The sequence below is a fragment of the Bombyx mandarina genome, chromosome 23 (assembly GCF_030267445.1).
Source record: "Bombyx mandarina strain Sakado chromosome 23, ASM3026744v2".
Lineage (NCBI taxonomy): Eukaryota > Metazoa > Arthropoda > Insecta > Lepidoptera > Bombycidae > Bombyx > Bombyx mandarina.
In genome coordinates this window covers 18,697,189-18,715,893 of record NC_143229.1, presented here as the reverse complement: position 1 = coordinate 18,715,893, position 18,705 = coordinate 18,697,189, and the positions used below count along the sequence as shown (strand labels likewise).

The following is an 18,705-nucleotide window of genomic DNA, read 5'->3' as shown; positions in this document are numbered from 1 at the left end:
ATCAGATCCAATAACCTTTGCATTAGACGCTTTTAGTTCTAACACTAGGAGCAGGTTACCTCGGTAACCGTACTCGTCGAACTCGACAAAGAGTTCGACGTGCAACCTAACCCATGAATCAGCCCGCTGAGTTTCTAGCTGGATCTTTTCAACGGGTCACGATTCCGAACCGGTAGTAGATTCATTCGCGAAGCAGCTACTCTTGAGTTGTTAGGTCTTCTTTGGAGGCGCTCGGGCATCCTAAATGAAAACACTATAGGTACATTCCGGCTTGAGAGCCAAATGGGACGGACTCCCTGTTGTAGTTGTTATTCCCTTGAAATTCAATAAAAAAAATTGTTTGGAAAAGCAAGTCTTAATTACTGTCGAATTGTATATTCGTCAATATCAATAAATTGAAGATACATTAGGAGTTACCGCTGCCATATGCGTGAGAGAAAGGGACGCCAGACAGACTGGCGGCGTAACGCGTTACGTAACGAAGCGGTTTACGCTTCCGTAACAAATTAGCACTTAAAACAACATTGAGTCGTCGTGTTATTCCGCCGAGACAAATTCCACCGACACCTCATTCCTCCAATCGTATATCAATAAAAGACTAATTAAAAAAGTTCATAAATTTATTAATAATACAAACACTAGATGATATTCATATTTTGGACGGATTCATTAATAATATTGTTACATTTATTGGACTTAAACTAAAAACACTTCGATTACCGAACACCAAACATAACCATCCAGAAGGAGCTATTGTGACATCTCAATAATCTATAATATATAAAATTCTCGTGTCGCGGTGTTTGTTCCTAACTCCTTCGAAATTTCTCAACCGATTCTCATGAAATTTTGTGTGCACATCGGGTAGCTCTGACAATTTTTCATACCCTTATAATATAGTAAGGGTGACCTACCAAAAAAAAAATCCTAGAAATAATGTATGTGGCAAAACAATGCTTGTCGGGTCAGCTAGTAATTAATAAATATCTTTTTCGGAGTCGTATATTTCGCTTCGTTAGCTTCAAACTAGACCTGACGTCACATGTTCCTATAGCCTTCTCTATCTGACACCGATTGAATTATTAACTGTATTAATGTTCTTGTGCTTATTTTTCAAACAAGAAAAAATTTTGATTGTCAATTTTATAATATCAAATGGACGTTATTTACAACTTGTGGGTGGTAGACTACAAACTGTTATATCAGTAGCATTTTTTTTGCATGCAGTACGCGCCGTGTGCGACTAAAGACAGCAATAGTTTAGAGTGAGAGCGCATGATGGCCGCCGCCGTTTTAGATTCGTTTGTTTATTGGCGCGTCTTATAGTATAGTTACAATTGAATTGAAGTCGCTTAATTTTTTTTTAAATGACTTGCACCTTGAACTACTTATAAACAAAAATGTATTCTAACAGTTTGTAAAATTGAACAGTCTCTTTTCGATGCCTCCAATGAACACTACGCTAACTCCAAATTCGTAGGCTTACAGGAGGAGCATTTAAACGAAAAAAGTTGATAAAATCTTTATTATTGCAGATATATTTATGGTTTTTTCTTGTGTAACTAGCTGATTTACTCTTGCTTCGAACCCCATCAATAATGATTAATTGTAATACTTTTAAAATAGTGAAGCGATTTGCGTGAAAAACGAAAACTTCAAAATTTTGAGTCAGAGTAGTGTTTCATTGGAGGCATCGTTTTAGTCTAGAAAAGGATAAAGTACTCTTCCCGTCTCTTTTAAATTAACCGCATACTTTAAGCATTAAAATTGAAAAGTTCAAAAAAAAATACAATACTTCAATTACATTTTTGGCGCTTATCAAAGAAAAAGAAAAAAAGGCTTTCGGATTAAATCACTTCAATTTTAAAGGTGCAATATTTCTAAGTTAATTCTAAAATAACATACAATAAACTAAGTGCCAATTAATTACTGACGTATTGCAATTATGACTTTTAAAAAGTCATCGACGTGAACACACTCAAAAGCTCAATGTACAAAGAGCGAATAAAGTTCATATTTTCTTCATCATATAATTAATATAGGTTAAAATTAAAGTTAGAAAAATAAAAACTACCCTACATTTGAAACATTAAAAAATATATCTCTAAATTGTTATTTCTTTTTATAAAAAACAATTAAATGCAATATCAATAACATTCAATAGACCACAAGTAAATAATCAAAATTCCACACAATAAAAACAACAAAAAATCTCACAGAGCTTAGAATCGTCGTTATAAAGTCGTCGTGGCCTAAAGGATAAGACGAATAAGAACTACCGACATAAAATCGTAAAAGTGATTTTTCGTAAGAGTGTGTGCAACTGACTTAAGCTAAAAAAAATACTACAGTGTACGTTTCTTTAAATATCACTACGATATTATTTAAATCAACTTCGATTTGTCGTGACAATAAAAAACATTAATCTATCGAATATCAAAAATAAAGAGTCCCTTAAATACTTAAACTTAATATGCGTCGATAAAAAAAAATTACTTAAAATAAATCTAGTTAAAGTAGGACGGAAGATACATAAAACCAATAAGGGCATATTTAAAAATAATAATAAAAAAAAACTGTAATATTTCAGTTCTGCATATTCAGATAAAATTATCAGTACGACATTTCAAAGTTCGCACATTTAAATTTATCGCGTGTGAAAAACTGAAGTTCTTATAAATGACTGTGTGGACGAGCTCACGGCCACCCTAATGATAAGTTGTCACCGGAGCCCATGGACATCAACAACGCAAACGCCACCACCCAACTACAGACATGAGTTCTAAGGCCTCAGTTTAGTTACAACGGCTGCCCCGCCCTTCGGACCGAAACGCATTACTACTTCACGGCAGAAACGGCCCCATATTTGGGTTGCTATGAGACTAATTCACCGGGCAAATATCTGGGGAGTTGTGCCGCGGCGACATTTAACACGGCTGGGGCAGAAAACCGCGTTACATTTGTTGCTCTTGTAAACCACGCAATGTAACAACAATAAAAGATAATTGGACTCGCTAGGTCAATGACCCTTCGACACAGCAGGTCAATGGAACACAAAACAGTATCGACAGTCTATCCGCGACCGTGGTGCTTGTAGCATTTATATATTATAATCGTGGTCAAAATATCTTAAATACTAATCTTCATAATAAAGTTTCAAGTTAATTTAATATAACCATGTGCGAACCTCTACATTACAAACAAACAATTCTTAGATATAAAATATGGAGGGTAGTACTAAGGAGCAGCATCTCAGTGTATTAGGACTTTTTGGCGGGAACGCGAGGAGTGAAGTTGTGTGATTTATTTTATTTTGTCTATTTAGTGTTTCTTCAGGTTTAAATGTGCAATAACGGTGGTTTATTAACTGTTTAATATAACTGTGAAAGTGCACAAATTTGAGAAAATAAAACAAAGTCGCTGGACGTAAATTCTCGGGATCCTCCAAAAAGTCCACTGAAAAAACCTCAGTAAATGACCACCGTTTTACTGAGATTATATTTCATCCCATATCATCTCATCTCAATTCATTTAATTTCATCCCAGTTGGTTAATGTCTCAAATTCATTCATCACTCATTTTTCATAAAAATAAGAATATAAATTAAAATAAGACATGACTTAAAGGTCTTAGTTACCAGATCATAAAATCCCTTTAAAAATCAGTGTATTAAAGTGTCCGCTGAAAGGGGGGTAATTAAGGTGGCGCCACTGTAGCAAGAGGAAAGATTTTATTAAAAACAGCGCCATAAACTACTACACTTCGCTCTGTTCAAAACTGCTATATTCATATAATTTCCACCTCCTACACTAGCTTTATGTCGGTGAGTCTTCCAACAACTTGCTGTTTACAGGCGGACACTTTATCAACTTGTCCTCTATACAAGACGGTGCTTCTTACTTCTACCCTCCATAATACAAAATTACACACTTAAGAAGTTGTAGTCATCAAAAAAATCGATTAATAAAATCGATTTTGAAAAACGTCAGATCCTTACTGAAGTCAATGTATAGCGCGTGAATACATTACGTAGTTGTTACGGTGGAATTGATAAAAAAAAAAGATATCATACAGGGGTTTCGAGACTTTCATTAAGTGGCACACACTCAGGAATCGAACCCTGCGCCTCGTGGCATCATATCTGCGAAGCCGGCATCGTGGATACCGTGCTGTGGGGGGTCGTCGGTCGCGACCCAGCTATGGACGCATTCAACGACGCCATTGTTCCCATCTGAGAAAGAAATACTGAATTTAGCTAACAAAGAAATATTCTTTTTTTATTGCTTATATGGTTGGACGAGCTCACAGCCTGGTGTTAAGTGGGTACTGGAGCCACTGGTTACTGCCTAAATGCGCCACCCACCTTGAGATATAAGTTCTTAGGTCTCAAGTATAGTTACAACAACTGCCCCACCCTTCAAATCGAAACGCATTACTGCTTTACGGAAGAAATAGGCAGGGCGGTGGTACCTACCCGTGCGGACTCACAAGAGGTCCTACCATTAGTAATTACGCAAATTAAAATTTGCAAGATTGATTTTTATTACACGATGTTATTCCTTCACCGGGGAAGTCAATCGTGAACATTTGTCAATGGGTGGACGAGCTCACAGCCCACCTGTTGTTAAGTGGTTACTGGAGCCCATAGACATCTACAACGTAAGTGCGCCACCCACCTTGAGATATAAGTTGTAAGGTCTCAGTATAGTTACAACGGCTGCCCCACCCTTCAAACCGAAACGCATTACTGCTTCACGGCAGAAACAGGCAGGGCGGTGGTACCTACCCGTGCGGACTCACAAGAGGTCCTACCACCCGTAATTACGCAAATTATAATTTTGCGGGTTTCAATTTTATTACACGATGTTATTCCTTCACCGTGGAAGTCAATCGTGAACATTTGCCGAGTACATATTTCATTAGAAAAATTGGTACCCGCCTGAGATTCGAACACCGGCGCATCGCTCAACACGAATGCACCGGACGTCTTATCCCTTAGGCCACGACGACTTCAAAAGCGATCACCGCTTACCCTCAGATGCGCCAAATCCTCGAGCTTCGTCAGATCGGCCAGTTCCAGATACAGGCTGTACACCAGCAGCCAACCGTAGACGCCACCCACGCAGAACACTATCCATATTAAGCACATCATGATGTTGTAAGCGAATATCATGTCGTTCACAATCGAAGCGAAAATAAACGCGAAGAAACGGAAAATTATGAAAACTCCGAAGGCGTACAGCCAGGGAACCGTTCGCTTTTCGTATTCCTGAAAAAAAAAAATTTTGTCTATTGCATAGTGTACCTATAACTAACAGCGTTATCTGTTAAGGTTTTTTTATAAAGACGTTATTAATCCTTATCCAAATAAATATGTTATTCTTACTAGTATTTCATTTAAAAGAAATTTGCCCTTTACATATTTTGATTTCAATGAGTATTTTAAAAGAAGATATCGCAGTTTTAAAATAACATCGCAGCAAATTAGGGCTTCGGTTTTATTTGGCTTTGGTCAGGCTTCGGCTCTTAGTCGCCTTCTACGACACCCATGAGCTAAGTTTGACTTGGGAGTATTCATAGGCGCCCATCACACGCAATTGCGATTGCATGCAGCAGAGATGCGAATGTTGCGATGGATGTGTGGAGTAACGAGAATGGATAGAATGCGGAATGAATATGTTAGAGGAAGTCTGAAAGTGGCTCCTGTGACGAAGAAGCTGAGAAGTGCGCTTATGGGATGGTATGGACGTGTTACGAGACGAAAAGAAAAAGAGATTGGTAAGAGAATGTTAACTATGAATGTGGAAGGACATAGAGGAAGAGGTAGACCTAAGAAGAAATGGATGGATTGCGTGAAAGACGATATGTGTAAGAGGGGAGTGAGCGAAGAAATGGTATATGATAGAAGAGTATGGAAGGAGAAAACATGTTGCGCCGCCCCAGGTGACTGGGAGAAGGGACTGGAAGAATGATGATTTAACATTAAAATTACATTACCTTCCTTAAAGCGTTGATTAATATTATGCTCGTTATCAACACGGCGATGGAACCCAACCATGAGAAAAGCGAAAATATTATCAAAACATTGCGTACTGAAAAAGAAAAATAAATATATAATAAACCTTTTCTCATACAATTCCATCTATATTATTTTAAAACGATTATAATTTAAGAATGCAATTTTTAATGCTTTTTAATCCTACCTATGTTGATAGCATGGAGAAGCTATGTCCGCATAACTCTATCAAGAAGGTGGTCTCACGGTGCTCAAACCTGACGATGTTGCTAACACTAACCCTAGCAAGAGCAGTGCTTTGCAGAATCTACCACCGGATCGGAAAGGCGATCAACTGAGAAGATCCGGCGAGAAACTCAGTGGACTGTGTCTGGGTTAATTTATTCGCCGAGCCCTTCGTCGCAAGCGACAGGTTCGACGAGGACGATGGCCGTAGAATGCAAAGATAGTCTTATTTAAATGTTGTTAAACATATCTATAATCATTTTCATTTTTAATATAAATATTTATTTTATTTCAGTAATTAATTAATATTTTTTAGGGTACACTGTTTCCCCTTAACATATTATGCAATCTATCTATGAAGACAATACAATAACCTCTTTGTGTACTACATAAGTACATAATATACTACTAGTAAATTTAGAGATACTAGTGATCGCCGGTTGTTCGAAATTCGACCATAATTATATTCAATTATAAGTTTGAAATTTATGATGGTTCTATAGACACATTTCTTTTATTCTATTATATACACAATAATTGTTCTACAATCACAGATTTCGCCACTGCAAATAATACATATTAAATGCAAACAATATTAAACTATTCTTAATTTGACCATAGATTGTAACAATAAACAAAAGAGTATAAATGTGTGTGTTAGTGTGTGTATTGTTTTTTTTATTGATTTAATGTATTTTTTATGGATAATAAAAAAAATATATAAGCATTTTGCATTCCTTCTCTATATTCTCTGTAAGTATGAGAAATTTAATTTTCCTCCATCCACGCAATTTTCATAAAAAGGGTACAACGTTTTTGCTCCACATATTAATATATAAACAGTATACATTCATCTAAATAAATACTGCAAGAAAACTGTAAACAACTTTAAGGATTACATTAAAAACTAATAGTGGTGGTGATTAGATATTATACGATGTGTAACCACAAGTACAATCAAAGTCAGTAATATTTAACTCACCTGGGGGGCTTCCAACGTAGACAAATTCATAACTGACAACGTAGAAACCAGTATGATGGGATCCAGGCATCGCCATGTAAAGGCAGTACAAGTCGAAAACACTTTGTGCAAATGTGAAAATTGACATGAACTGAAATAAATTATAATATGAAATTGAGCATTTTTTTTTTTTTTTTTTTTTTTTATTGCCTTTGTAGTCAGACGGGCATACGGCCCACCTGATGGTGAGTGGTTACCGTCGCCCATGGACTTCAGCAATGCCAGGGGCAGAGCCAAGCCGCTGCCTACCGCTTAATACTCTCCACAAGCCTCGTTTGAAGAAGGACATGTCATAGCGCTCGGACTATGACATTGGCGACGAGCATTGGCAATAGCAGCTTTATCTACACTAGACATTAGTTTATGTTGTGATGTCATATTGTTTATTTTATTTCCTCAATGTGTAGAATATCTTGTTTGGAAATCGAAGTTTGAGTCCAAAAAGCCCAGTGTTAAACCCATATTTTCATAAAAATTGGCACCTGCCTACAGGATTTGCACTCAAGTACACATAATGCTTGGAATGTTCCCAGGGATCTTTTCTTTAGGTCACAATACAATTTTTTTAAGGAATAAATGTGATTGTATTGACTAACGAAACAAATGGCCATTAAAACAATCCATGTGTCGGCAAAAAATTATAAAAGTACATATTACGTTTCAGACATATAGAAAAACAAGTATAGTAATCATTATTCAATATTACTCATAGCCCATCTAGTATTAAGTGGTTACTGAAGTCTATGGACATTACCATGTAATTGCTGTCATCATCCACCTTGATACTTCAGGTTTATGTCTCAATCGTTTAGTAATTACACATATTAGAATACTTGCAGGTTTAGATTTTTAATACACAATCTTATTCCTATATTGTAGTAGTCATTTATGAACTTGCTTATTAAGTAAGTTAAATACTTATTTCTATATAACTACTATATAAAAAAACAGTAATTCTCTACAGGATTTGAAGAGTCTCATAGTCACATCACTGGATATAAGCACACCAGATGTCTTTTAGGCCACAACCATTACAAAAAACTTTTATAGAAGGGTTCCAGAATAATCTAGTGGCAAGGATACTGTTCCACCAGTGGCCCGAGATACTCATTGTCAAACATACCAAAGAAAGAAATGCGGTGAGCAATGATCCTCTCTGCAGGTCCAAAATGACTGCATCATGCAATATTGGCTTCTGGTACCATGGAACTCGTAGTGACCTCACCGACTTTGACGAGCGTAGATTTGTTGATGACCTGAAAGAATAATTATGGTTTTTCGTATGCGAATTTCCAATACTGAGATGGTGTCTGTCATATTGGTGGTGATTGATAATGATTGCAAAATACTTTAGAATTTTAGCAAATCTATCGGGTTTTGCAATAAAATACAAACATAAATAACACTAAATAAACAGAGAATACAGCCGTAAGGTTTGCTAAAATTTTGAACTGGTATGGACAAGATTTTTTAATACTACGAAGTATCGGTATGAAAATGACTTAAATAAACTATTTCAACTTACTTCCCTGTGTAATGAGAATACACAGACGGTGTAGAACGATAAGTGGTCGGTGTTTTTCGACCGTACATTTTTGAATTCGTTTTATTAGTGTCGAAGCTGTAACACCATTAAATCTTTAATTACGCAGCCCTTCTCGTATAAAGCACATTCAAAATTCTTATTTATACGCAACCAGGCTATTTTAAGTTTAAATGTACATAGTCTTATGGTAATAAATGCATTTGATTCAAAAGGCCACGCCTGTAAACAGCTTCTTCCGAACAACTTTGTTAGGATAGGAATCCGAAATGTCAATTTCTTAACGTTATTTGGACAAATGAAATAGTACATACATTTTGACATTTGACGTCTCACACATTTGCATTTTTTTGTTCTTTTCATTTGTCTTTCTTATATTTTGATACGTTTCTAGAGACTGTTTTGCGGAATTTATTGTTATGGTTCTCTTTAACACAGGAAATATTTTCCGTCGAGTGTCTTTGAAAGATTGAAGCTAAATATGTTACATTATGAATTACTAGACGAAGTTCTAAATGTAAGTGTATTATTACCATAGTGGTGAAGGCTTTTAGGTTTAATTTCTAATTTATCTTAATTCATTTCTTAGATCTTCAGTTCCTGTTGTACCCCAAACCATCTATCATTTCATCACAAGGCTTAGTTATTAAATTAAATAAAAGCATAACGTCAAATAATATAACGCTGAACAGAAGATACTCACTAAATTCGGGACCTTAAAGTATTGTCGCTTTAAACAAAAGAGTAAAATCATAAAACTATTCTAATCTTTGACAAACAAATGTATAAAACACTGTCGATTTTTCAGTGTCTATCATAGATTATACACTTAATATATTTGAGATAGATGCGCAACTCTCATTTTTATTTTTGCTTTAGTTAGAGCCCAGGACAGCAGGCGTCGCTGCTGTCGATTATTAATCTCCCTACCCCCCACCAGGTGGCTTTTTTAGTAATTTTAATATTTTTTATAATTAACTCTCTTTATGAAAAAATCTTATCGTTTAGAATCGCTGAAATTCCCGGTAGTACTTATGAAATATTAAAGAACGTTTGATTGTGTTCAGCATTCTAATCGATAAGACCTTTTCATACAGAGAGAAAACAGTTTTTTTAAATAAAAAGCTGTAATTCTCTGTAAGCTATTTAATTTCCCTATATTACAAACAATTTACTGTTAAAAGATAGTATGAACGTACAATTGTATAAAATTTCGAATAACAATAACTCCTCTAGATTAATCCTACTAGAGTACTTATTAACATTAAATCGAAAGTTATCTAAAAGTTAATTAAGTCTAGATAATCAAATCATTCAATGTCACTTAAGTCATTTGTGCGAAATATAAACATGTCAGCTTTCCATTACAAACATAGTAGACAATTTGAATTAAATTTAATAAATTTGTTTCTTAACTATAGCAGTTCTTGCTTAAAGTTGATCGTGACAGATCATGACCTTGTATGAAAATATTACATCTATAAACACTACCTATGCTTCGTCATACAATAATTGTCATTTATACTAGCATTGTAGAGATAATACACACACTAAAGTGAATACTAAATTATTCTTAGCATTCTTATAAACATTTAGAAATTTAAGAAACGATTAACCCACAATCATGTTCATAACATGTGACATTTTGTTCTGCACAAACGTTTTATTACATGATTTGAAAAACAAAAAATGTTTAAAAAATGTAATGATGATTTAAAGTACTCTTAAATATTGATAGTTTGTACTTAATGACGCTTATAGTAATCTTAGACATGATTACATTAGTTATACTTTTATTCCCTATCTAAATTATTTCTATTCTGACGTTTCTGATGCTTTAGCTTTGGTAATACTAGATGAAACAAACAGCAGATTGAAAGAAAATCATCTTAAAGTTAATTACATTCATTACAAACCAATAGTTTACATTTTGTTAAAAAAGAAACTGGTGTTCGTTACATGCAAATGAATTATAAACATACACATGCAAACATAAAACGTAAATTTATCTTTTAATCCAAATTAAATGTACACTAATATTACATCTAAATAATAGAAAGGGTTTCGAAAATTTTTATTGCACTCAACAGCAGACGAGCACGCAACCCGGCCTGTGATAAGTGGTCACCAGTGCTTATAAACTTCAGCAGTGCCATAGGGGTTGCTGTCTATCACTTAAGTTTTAATAAATTATTAATATACTCAGTCACAAGCATATTGATTTCACATAATGAAAATGTAAGAAACATAATCATGTTTGGGCATTTTCATTTATATCTGCTCATACAGAAAACACAACTTAGCAAATATATTCCACAGTAAATCTAAATAATTGCAAATAATGCTTTTAAAGACCGTTGACTTTTGATCATTAATTAAAATCATCTTCTCGTAGAATTTACAAAAGGTTATTTACAAAAATTTATATCAGTATTTTCATATATTACTAACTTACTAATTACAACTATTCAAACGTAATACTATAACTATAAGAACTAAACAACCTATTTTAAAACAAAATTGGCATCAATTTAGTTCTTATGAACTATTTCAATTATTAATTTATCAATTATAAACATATTTAAAAAAAATTAAGATCCCTTGAGAGTTCACGTTCCTTGCTGAATCAGTTTCTCTTCTGAAACGGAGAAACAAAGTATCTTAAGTATGTAACAAATATTGAAAAAATACGACCATGAAAAATTTAGTGTTAATGTAATCTTACTTACAAATTAATATATTACATAACACGTTCTGGTTCAAATATAGTGCATCAATATTTTCATGTTTCAGACATTTTAGTGCTCCTTATAATTTTTCCATAAAATTTTGTCATTATCAAACCTTTGTCTACAAAAATAAAAACATTATTTTATATTGGGTAGAAGGATGAACGTGGTCACAGGCCACTTGGTGTAACTTAGTTATCAAACACCAGGAAACAAAACGTGAATGCCATCATCTAACTTTGGATGTGAGATCAATTGTGCTGTATTTTATTTAAACAGGAAAGCATGACTGATTGATCATTCCAAAAAACTAGTTCGGGCCCACTTGACAATAAGCATATAATACGCTGAGTTGCAAAACATAAATACTTCCACCCACTCGAGACAATTTTATTATCTGAGGTGTGTGTGTGATAGTACGAGACTTAATACCGACTGTTTTGATCAAAACTTAACATATATGATAGCTAGGCAGCAGAAATAGGAAGGACCATTAGTTGGTGCTAATTCATTTAATTATATTATGAATAATAATTATGTTAGCAAATAATATACCGGGAAAATAGTGTAAACTCACCGTTATCAAGGCATCCGAAATAGCATTTCATTTTCGATCTTCGAGGCATGCTGATTTTTAATAATAAACATTCTGTAAGAAATGAAAATAGTTACACAGGCTTACGAAACGCTAACGAAGAAAAAAGTATTGGAGCCAAGTTATGTCTAAAGAGAATTCAAAACAGAATTTCTCAATGTCTAATCGTCTAATATTCTCATAAAGCTAAAAGTTGCTCTAAATTAATACTACAACGTAAAATAACTCACACCAAGACCAAAAAAAAACGATTTAAAAAATTAAATCGTTACGACATTTTGAAAACTTTTTTTTTTTTTTTGAGATTGTTTTACGGCCCTGGAATTTTGAAAACTTCAAAGCAGTGTTTCCACTTACGTTTTTTTTAACACATTTTACCCTAGTTTCTTTTGAATTTACCCTAAAATTTCCTAGACAACTTTCATAAATCCTTTATATGAGTCGACTATTATCAAAGCCGGCAATCTGACTTTTGGACAATGATTGGTAAATCAGAAAAACGAATTATTGACTTTATATTCCATTGGCAGTCACAAAACTCTTCGGAACGACATCTTAGATAAATAACAGGTTAACTATTAACCTTTATTTAATGCAGGTTTTGAACCGTATTCTTTGAAGGAGACGATTATATTCAAATAAATCTGTATTGACATATCAATAAATTTTTTTTGTCCAAATGCACAGATTGCCACCTTTGATAATAGACGACTCATATAGAAAGCGTAAATAAAATACAGAAAATAAACCACAGCATATTATTTAATGTAGGTATATATAATATAAACGCCCCCAGAAGATCATAGATCTATAGGATTAGAATTTTCAAGGAAGTCGACGCATTGCTTTTATATTCTTTTGCTGCACAACCTAACACTGTTCGGTTCTAAAATTGAGCAATTGTTTGCTGGCAAAGTTGGGAACTTTCTATGAAGCAAGCCGTTCAGGGTTTCATTAGAAAGCCTGTTTCTTTTGTCAGTTTTTAAATTTGAGAACACTGAATAATCTTTCCACCTCAGTCTTTGAAGAAGGAACTGCTAGCAAAAGTGAAATGACAATTACAAGGTTTTCGTAAATGAAATTACCATGATAATCTTTCATGGTACATGAAGTACCTGTATATTACAATACAAGTAAGTTCTGGTGACATCAACGAAAATAGGTAAATAAAAATTTGGCGGATTATACTTATTGGGATTCTGGGGAATCCCTAAGAAAAAGCAGTGGCTTAATCTATGATTTACTTTACTAGAGGGTTACTGTTGAATCAAACCTTTATAGTTTTTATACACAACTCTGTTTTATTCTTTTACTTGTCAACTCGACTTAATGTCATTCTCTCTCCATAAAATAAAATGTTCATTGTTTTACTTTAATTATCGTTTATTTTAAAATTCACAACAGTTACTAGTATAGGCTTTGCTTTTTACCCCGAAATATCCTAAATCCTGGTATTTTTTAAATTGTCTTTATCATCCAAAATATCAGCTATTTTTCCCTAAAAAAGGGAGAATTCCCTAAAAGTGGAAGCACTGCTTCAAAGTACGCTACATTTTTTATTGAGTCAGAACTCATATCTGCCATCTAGTGAGTTTATTAGATCATTAATGCCTAAAAGTTACAAAAATGACGTCGCCACAGGAGTAAGATGACGCTAGTTGTATGTTATTTTCCTTTGTATGGGAGTTGCACCCCCCTGGTGTCTATTTCAAAACACACTACAAGTACACGATTCGGTGGCAATGTCAAAAGTCAAAATCGAAACAATTTCAGGTGCTTAAATTTACGATAAATATACATTTAGAAATGGAGGATACAACAACACAGCAGAAAAATAAGACGACTATAGTAAAAGATGAAATCGACGGAAAGTATTACGACGCGATCAGCTATAAAACCCACGACGGCTTATGTTGTACGTGAGCAAATATTTGTTTCAATCAAAAATCTTAATTAGTTGACGATTCTATTTTGCTGGCTCAGGTACTGTTAAAGTCCTTAATATTCTTCATCCGATCGATCATCAATATCCTTTAAATGTAAATAATCTCACATTAATATTAGCTGTGAAACATCCCGTATTCAACACACATCTCCACAATACCAAACCATACCATATATGCGTACCGTATCGTGCCGTACCGTGCCGTGCCGTGCCACGTCGTACCGTGCCGTACCGTTCCGTTCCGTACCGTACTGCTCCGTACAGTACCGCACCGTAATAAGCTCGACCATTTTTTTTTTTTTTTTTCCTACCTATGCTGATAGCCCTAGCGGCTATGTCAGCGTAACCCTAACTTTAGTAGGTGAGCTCACGGGGCTCAAACCTGACGATGTTGCTAACACGAACCCTAGCAAGAGCCGTGCTTCGCAGAATCTACCGCCGGATCGGAAACGCGACCTACTGAGAAGATCCGGCGAGAAACTCAGTGGGCTGTGTCTGAGAGTTAATTTACTCGTCGAGCCCTTCGTCGCAAGCGACGAGCTCGACGAGAACGGTGACCGGTGCTTGAAGTACCTAAAAGCACCGTTAGTGGATCAGGAGGATCCGAGATGACGTGTTTTGGGCGACGTCGACTGCTTTCCATTCTGTCCGCAGGATCGGGAATGTAGTTACCGGCGGCCACGATGAGAGGGTTCTCGTGTCGTGCCGCTTTATCGAAGTGGAGCTCGATCAACAAAGCGCCCGTATTTAAATGTGTACCGCCCGTATTTTAGGTGTCTGTCACAAAACTCCGCTGCAAACGAGAATCTACCACAGCCATTTATTTTGCACCGAATGTTTTCATAAGTACATATGGACAGCACCGAAAAGAGACTGTTCGGGAGACGTGGATAAGCCACAGGGAAATAATTGAAGCAAATCGAGAAGTAAACTGTTCCACTTAAAAACAATTTGTGAAAAAGTTGCAAATTCTCTTGTGTGGGCTTAAATAAAATTTCATGTGTAATTTCGTTCATAAAATTGACTTTAATTCGTTTTATTTGGGCTTTTACTAATTGAAGATTCCATTTTATACAAAAAAAATGTTGTGTAATGAATGAATTCTTGGGTGAAATAATTTGTATTAATTAACTATCTATTTAGTGAAATACGTACTTAACAAATGTTCACGATTGACTTCCACGGTGGAGGAATAGCATCGTGTAATAAAAATCAAACCCGCAAAATTCTAATTTGCGAAATTACAGGACGTCTTGTGAGTACGCACTGGTAGGTTCCACCACCCTGCCTATTTCTGCCGTGAAGCATTAATGCTTTTCGATTTCAAGGGTGGGGCAGCCGATTTACTGTAAAAACAGACCTTAGAACTCATGTCTGAAGGTGGGTGGCGGAATTTACGTTGTATCTATGGGCTCCGGTAACCACTTAACATCAGGTGGGCTGAGAGCTCGTCCAGACATCTAAGCAAAAAGAGAAATGGTGGCATTTTAGAACCGCAGCTCAACGCAGTATGGTCAATGTTTATGATTATTATATGTTAATGATTTAATCCAATTAACATCCACAATTATACCAAGCGTTATAATCCAATGTTACCATCGTCAGTGAATTAACACCGGTCCATATACTTTTTCTCTTCCATTCTCTTCTATCAGCCGTCATCCCAACACTTGCTCCTCTCATATCGTCATTCACACACTCCATCCATACAACAACAACAACAACGGTCAAGTTGTAAGTTTAATTGGACAAAGAAAGCAAAATTTTATTACTGTAACAACACATTTAATTTTTAATAACAAGAAACAGCTTTAATTGTAAAACACACAGCCAGTTTGCCACAAACAACTCAAACAATCCGATGTTTTTCCCTTCTGCAAGTCAATCCAGCCGTTTAAAGATTCAGAAATGACATTCCCGTCGAAATCCTTCCATTTCCTTTCGCCCGCGCCGGTCGCTTGCAAGTATTTCGTCAGTTTTTCAATTTTTTCAACTCCACACGTTTCAATCTCTACATTGCTAGATTCCTGGACGTCCGATGTATCGGTGCGATTCTCAAAAGACAGCTCTAAAGTCGAATCATCGGTTCTACAGTCTATGGTCGTTGTAGCTGTGAAAATGTTTAATTCTTACGCACCTATGAAAAAAGAAACGATGTAATGTGGAACAGTAACCTTGCAGGGCTTTTATTATAAGTTAAAAGTGTCGATACTGACTAATACTTACATACTTACTACTTGCATATTTATTAATAATCAAGCTAAATATGTATTTTATTGACAGGAAATTGTGGTGGAAATTTTAAGAGGCTTATGTACAACAATGAACGACTATGGGCTGTTTTTTTTTCTACCTATGCTATCAGCCTTGTGAGGCTATTTCAGCTTCACCCTAACGTATAGGTGAGCTCACTAGCACTGGCCCTAGCAAGAGCAGTGCTTTGCAGAATCTATCACCGGATTGAAAACGCGACCCACTGAGAAGATCAGGAGAGAAACTCAGTGGGCTGTGTCTATGGGTCTATTTACTCGCCGAGCCCTTCGTCGCAAGCGACTGGTTTGGCGAGGACGGTGACCAGGGCTGATAATGAATAACATTAGTATACAAACTTCTTCAAGTTATAATCCATTTAACAATTTATAATAAATTAAAATTTCAATTCAGAATTTCATTAGAAATTTGCGTTTTATGTTTCATTGTATATAGGTTATATTTTACCTATTATCAGCTGTCCCATTATCACATCACAAAACTAGCAAAGGATTTTTTTAAGCAAACTAACATTTCTTTGGTTCGCTATTACCAAACCACTCTTGCGGGCCGGTACCACAGCGACAGAATGGCGGTTGTTGCCCTTGCATAAAAACAAACGGGGCACCATCCTTGCCAGCCATAAATTGCTTCATATTCTCGGCAAATCTGGGGTCCGCGAATTGCTCGAAGCATTGCTTGAAGAATTCATTCGGGTTGTCCTTATGTCGGTGCAAGACGTGGTGTTGGAAGCAAGGCTCGCAGAAGACTTGACCATAGCAGATGTGGATGTTGGACGATGGAACCGTGTGGCAAAAATCTAATAATATATACATATGTTTATTAATGGTTACAAACATCAAAGAGATACAGTGAATTAGGCTATCAAACTAAGTTAACATTTAAAAAACATCAATTTTAATTAAAAATTAGTGAAAAATTTACCTAAAACTAAAAAACGGAGCCTAGACCCGTGTAATCTAATGTTGACAAAATGAATGCTGTTTAAATGATAGACCAAACTAAAAGTAGCATGTGAAAAGTCAAGAGTGATGTTTATAACGGAGACAGTATTAATATAAATATAGTATCTATCGGAAATGGTATCAATCCCCGATAATAGTGACTCATAAAATTAATATTCGCATACTATTGTATTTCTGTTCATGAATTAATGGAAACGATCAACAGTCTAAAAAATGATTCGCAACGTTAGATCCCATAGTCAATAATCCCATTCTCAGGATCGTTTGGAACCTCTCGATCTGCGGAGGGACTTCGGTTCTCTCTGTATTTTGTAGCATATATTTCATGTGGAGTGCTCTGAGCAATTGTTTGAGATCATCCTTACATCTGGTATTTACCATCGGACCACCCGCTACCAAATTATAGTTCATTCTTAATACCTAGAACTACTGCCATCCACAGTCCGCTTCCACAGATCACTTTTGCCACGTACCATGCGCCTTTGGAATGAGCTACCCGCCACGGTTTTTCCCGAGCGCTATGACATGTCCTTTTCAAACGAGGCTTTGGAGAGTACTTAACAGTAGGTAGCGGTTCGGTTCTACCCTTGGCATTGCTGACGTTCATGGACGGCGGTAATCACTAACTAACCATCTGCCTACAAGGCCAATAAAAAACCCTAAGGACGCGCAGTTTCAACTGACAAATGCTTAACATAAATTAAACCAAGCCAGAACATTTCGATATGACGAACTGTAAGAATCTCCTTCTATTAAACTATTAATCTTAATTAAGCTCGACTTACAGCACTTGGCACAGTGACTATGGAAGGCCTGCTTGTCAATTTCAATTTTGTTATTCTCGTTGATCATTTGAAGGCATCGAGAGCAGACGCTGCGTTTAGTATTCCCTTCAGAGGCCTCTGATTTGCTGCTTGCTGATGGAACCAAATACAACTATTAATATGTTTTCATTATGATCCACTGATTTTATCGATAAAACTGCTAAAGGAGATGCTGCAACTGAACTACTGCTCCATCATACGCAGTACGCAGTAGTACGCACAAATTGAATAGTGTCGTGGTATTAGTAGAGATTTAATGAATCCCTAGTATTTTGTGTATCTGCCTGTCAATTTCGTGCACCCGGGCATTATGTAGTACCTGATACCAAACATAATTCTGCTTTAGCGCCCCCCGAAGAATTCCTATCAGCCCACAAAAATTGTGTTATTTAAAAAAGACTACAGTAAATTTAAGAATCACGAAAGTAACTAAAATGAAGTGTAAAATAAATATATGTCGCTTGTTGCTTTCCGAGTGTAAGCTCCTGAGAAATACAGTTTCCAGCTTAAACAGACCTCCAGGATTATCCCCCTCCTGACCATTTTCAAACTTTCCACAAGTCCACTGGGC

General features: G+C 35.7%; 3 protein-coding genes and 1 long non-coding RNA gene across 6 annotated transcripts in view; 1 reads left to right on the top strand and 3 right to left on the bottom strand.

The window, feature by feature from the left end:
* Positions 1 to 602: 602 nt before the first annotated feature.
* Positions 603 to 9,083, bottom strand: pasi2 (Protein). Of its 2 annotated transcripts, XM_089737298.1 has the most exons (7): positions 8,960 to 9,083; positions 8,788 to 8,883; positions 8,386 to 8,518; positions 7,224 to 7,353; positions 5,998 to 6,092; positions 5,033 to 5,269; positions 603 to 4,231 (listed from the first exon to the last, which is right to left on the bottom strand). In XM_089737298.1, the coding sequence occupies exons 2-7, from the start codon at positions 8,853 to 8,855 to the stop codon at positions 4,136 to 4,138; spliced, it is 759 nt and encodes a 252-aa protein (XP_089593424.1). In that variant the 5' UTR covers positions 8,856 to 8,883; positions 8,960 to 9,083; the 3' UTR covers positions 603 to 4,135. The 2 variants fall into 2 exon arrangements, with proteins under 2 accessions (XP_089593424.1, XP_028039282.1); XM_028183481.2 differs by having other exon boundaries at positions 8,788 to 9,080.
* A 107-nt stretch (positions 9,084 to 9,190) lies between these two features.
* Positions 9,191 to 15,092, top strand: LOC114249767 (uncharacterized). The gene is made up of 3 exons (XM_028183456.2): positions 9,191 to 9,322; positions 13,903 to 14,044; positions 14,848 to 15,092. Exons 1-3 carry the CDS (start codon positions 9,287 to 9,289, stop codon positions 14,985 to 14,987), a joined length of 318 nt encoding a protein of 105 aa, XP_028039257.2. The 5' UTR covers positions 9,191 to 9,286; the 3' UTR covers positions 14,988 to 15,092.
* Positions 9,937 to 13,340, bottom strand: LOC149500246 (uncharacterized). Of its 2 annotated transcripts, XR_016325140.1 has the most exons (3): positions 12,112 to 13,340; positions 11,535 to 11,655; positions 9,937 to 11,443 (listed from the first exon to the last, which is right to left on the bottom strand). It is a non-coding gene; the product is annotated as an uncharacterized LOC149500246 (long non-coding RNA). The 2 variants fall into 2 exon arrangements; XR_016325139.1 differs by having other exon boundaries at positions 11,535 to 13,340.
* Positions 15,093 to 15,837: 745 nt separating the features above from the next.
* The window catches only part of LOC114249771 (uncharacterized), a 3,584-nt gene continuing 716 nt past the window's right edge, over positions 15,838 to 18,705 (bottom strand). Inside the window, exons 2-5 of the mRNA XM_089737638.1 lie at positions 18,651 to 18,704; positions 18,096 to 18,227; positions 16,857 to 17,144; positions 15,838 to 16,184 (exon numbers count right to left, since the gene is read on the bottom strand). Coding sequence (XP_089593764.1) covers positions 15,886 to 16,184; positions 16,857 to 17,144; positions 18,096 to 18,227; positions 18,651 to 18,704 — 773 coding nt within the window. The 3' untranslated portion in view covers positions 15,838 to 15,885. The remainder of the gene's footprint in view (positions 16,185 to 16,856; positions 17,145 to 18,095; positions 18,228 to 18,650; position 18,705) is intronic.

What these genes read in the sequence shown, in the direction of transcription:
- pasi2 (XM_089737298.1), bottom strand. Translation starts at nt 8,855, where the DNA reads ATGTACGGTCGAAAAACACCGACCACTTATCGTTCTACACCGTCTGTG. An exon ending in TCACCGCATTTCTTTCTTTG is followed by an intron (nt 7,354 to 8,385) that starts GTATGTTTGACA and finishes AATTTATTTCAG; the next exon opens with TTCATGTCAATTTTCACATT. An exon ending in AGGATTTGGCGCATCTGAGG is followed by an intron (nt 4,232 to 5,032) that starts GTAAGCGGTGAT and finishes TTTCTTTCTCAG; the next exon opens with ATGGGAACAATGGCGTCGTT.
- LOC114249767 (XM_028183456.2), top strand. Translation starts at nt 9,287, where the DNA reads ATGTTACATTATGAATTACTAGACGAAGTTCTAAAT. An exon ending in TACTAGACGAAGTTCTAAAT is followed by an intron (nt 9,323 to 13,902) that starts GTAAGTGTATTA and finishes AAACAATTTCAG; the next exon opens with GTGCTTAAATTTACGATAAA. An exon ending in AACCCACGACGGCTTATGTT is followed by an intron (nt 14,045 to 14,847) that starts GTACGTGAGCAA and finishes CCCGTATTTTAG; the next exon opens with GTGTCTGTCACAAAACTCCG.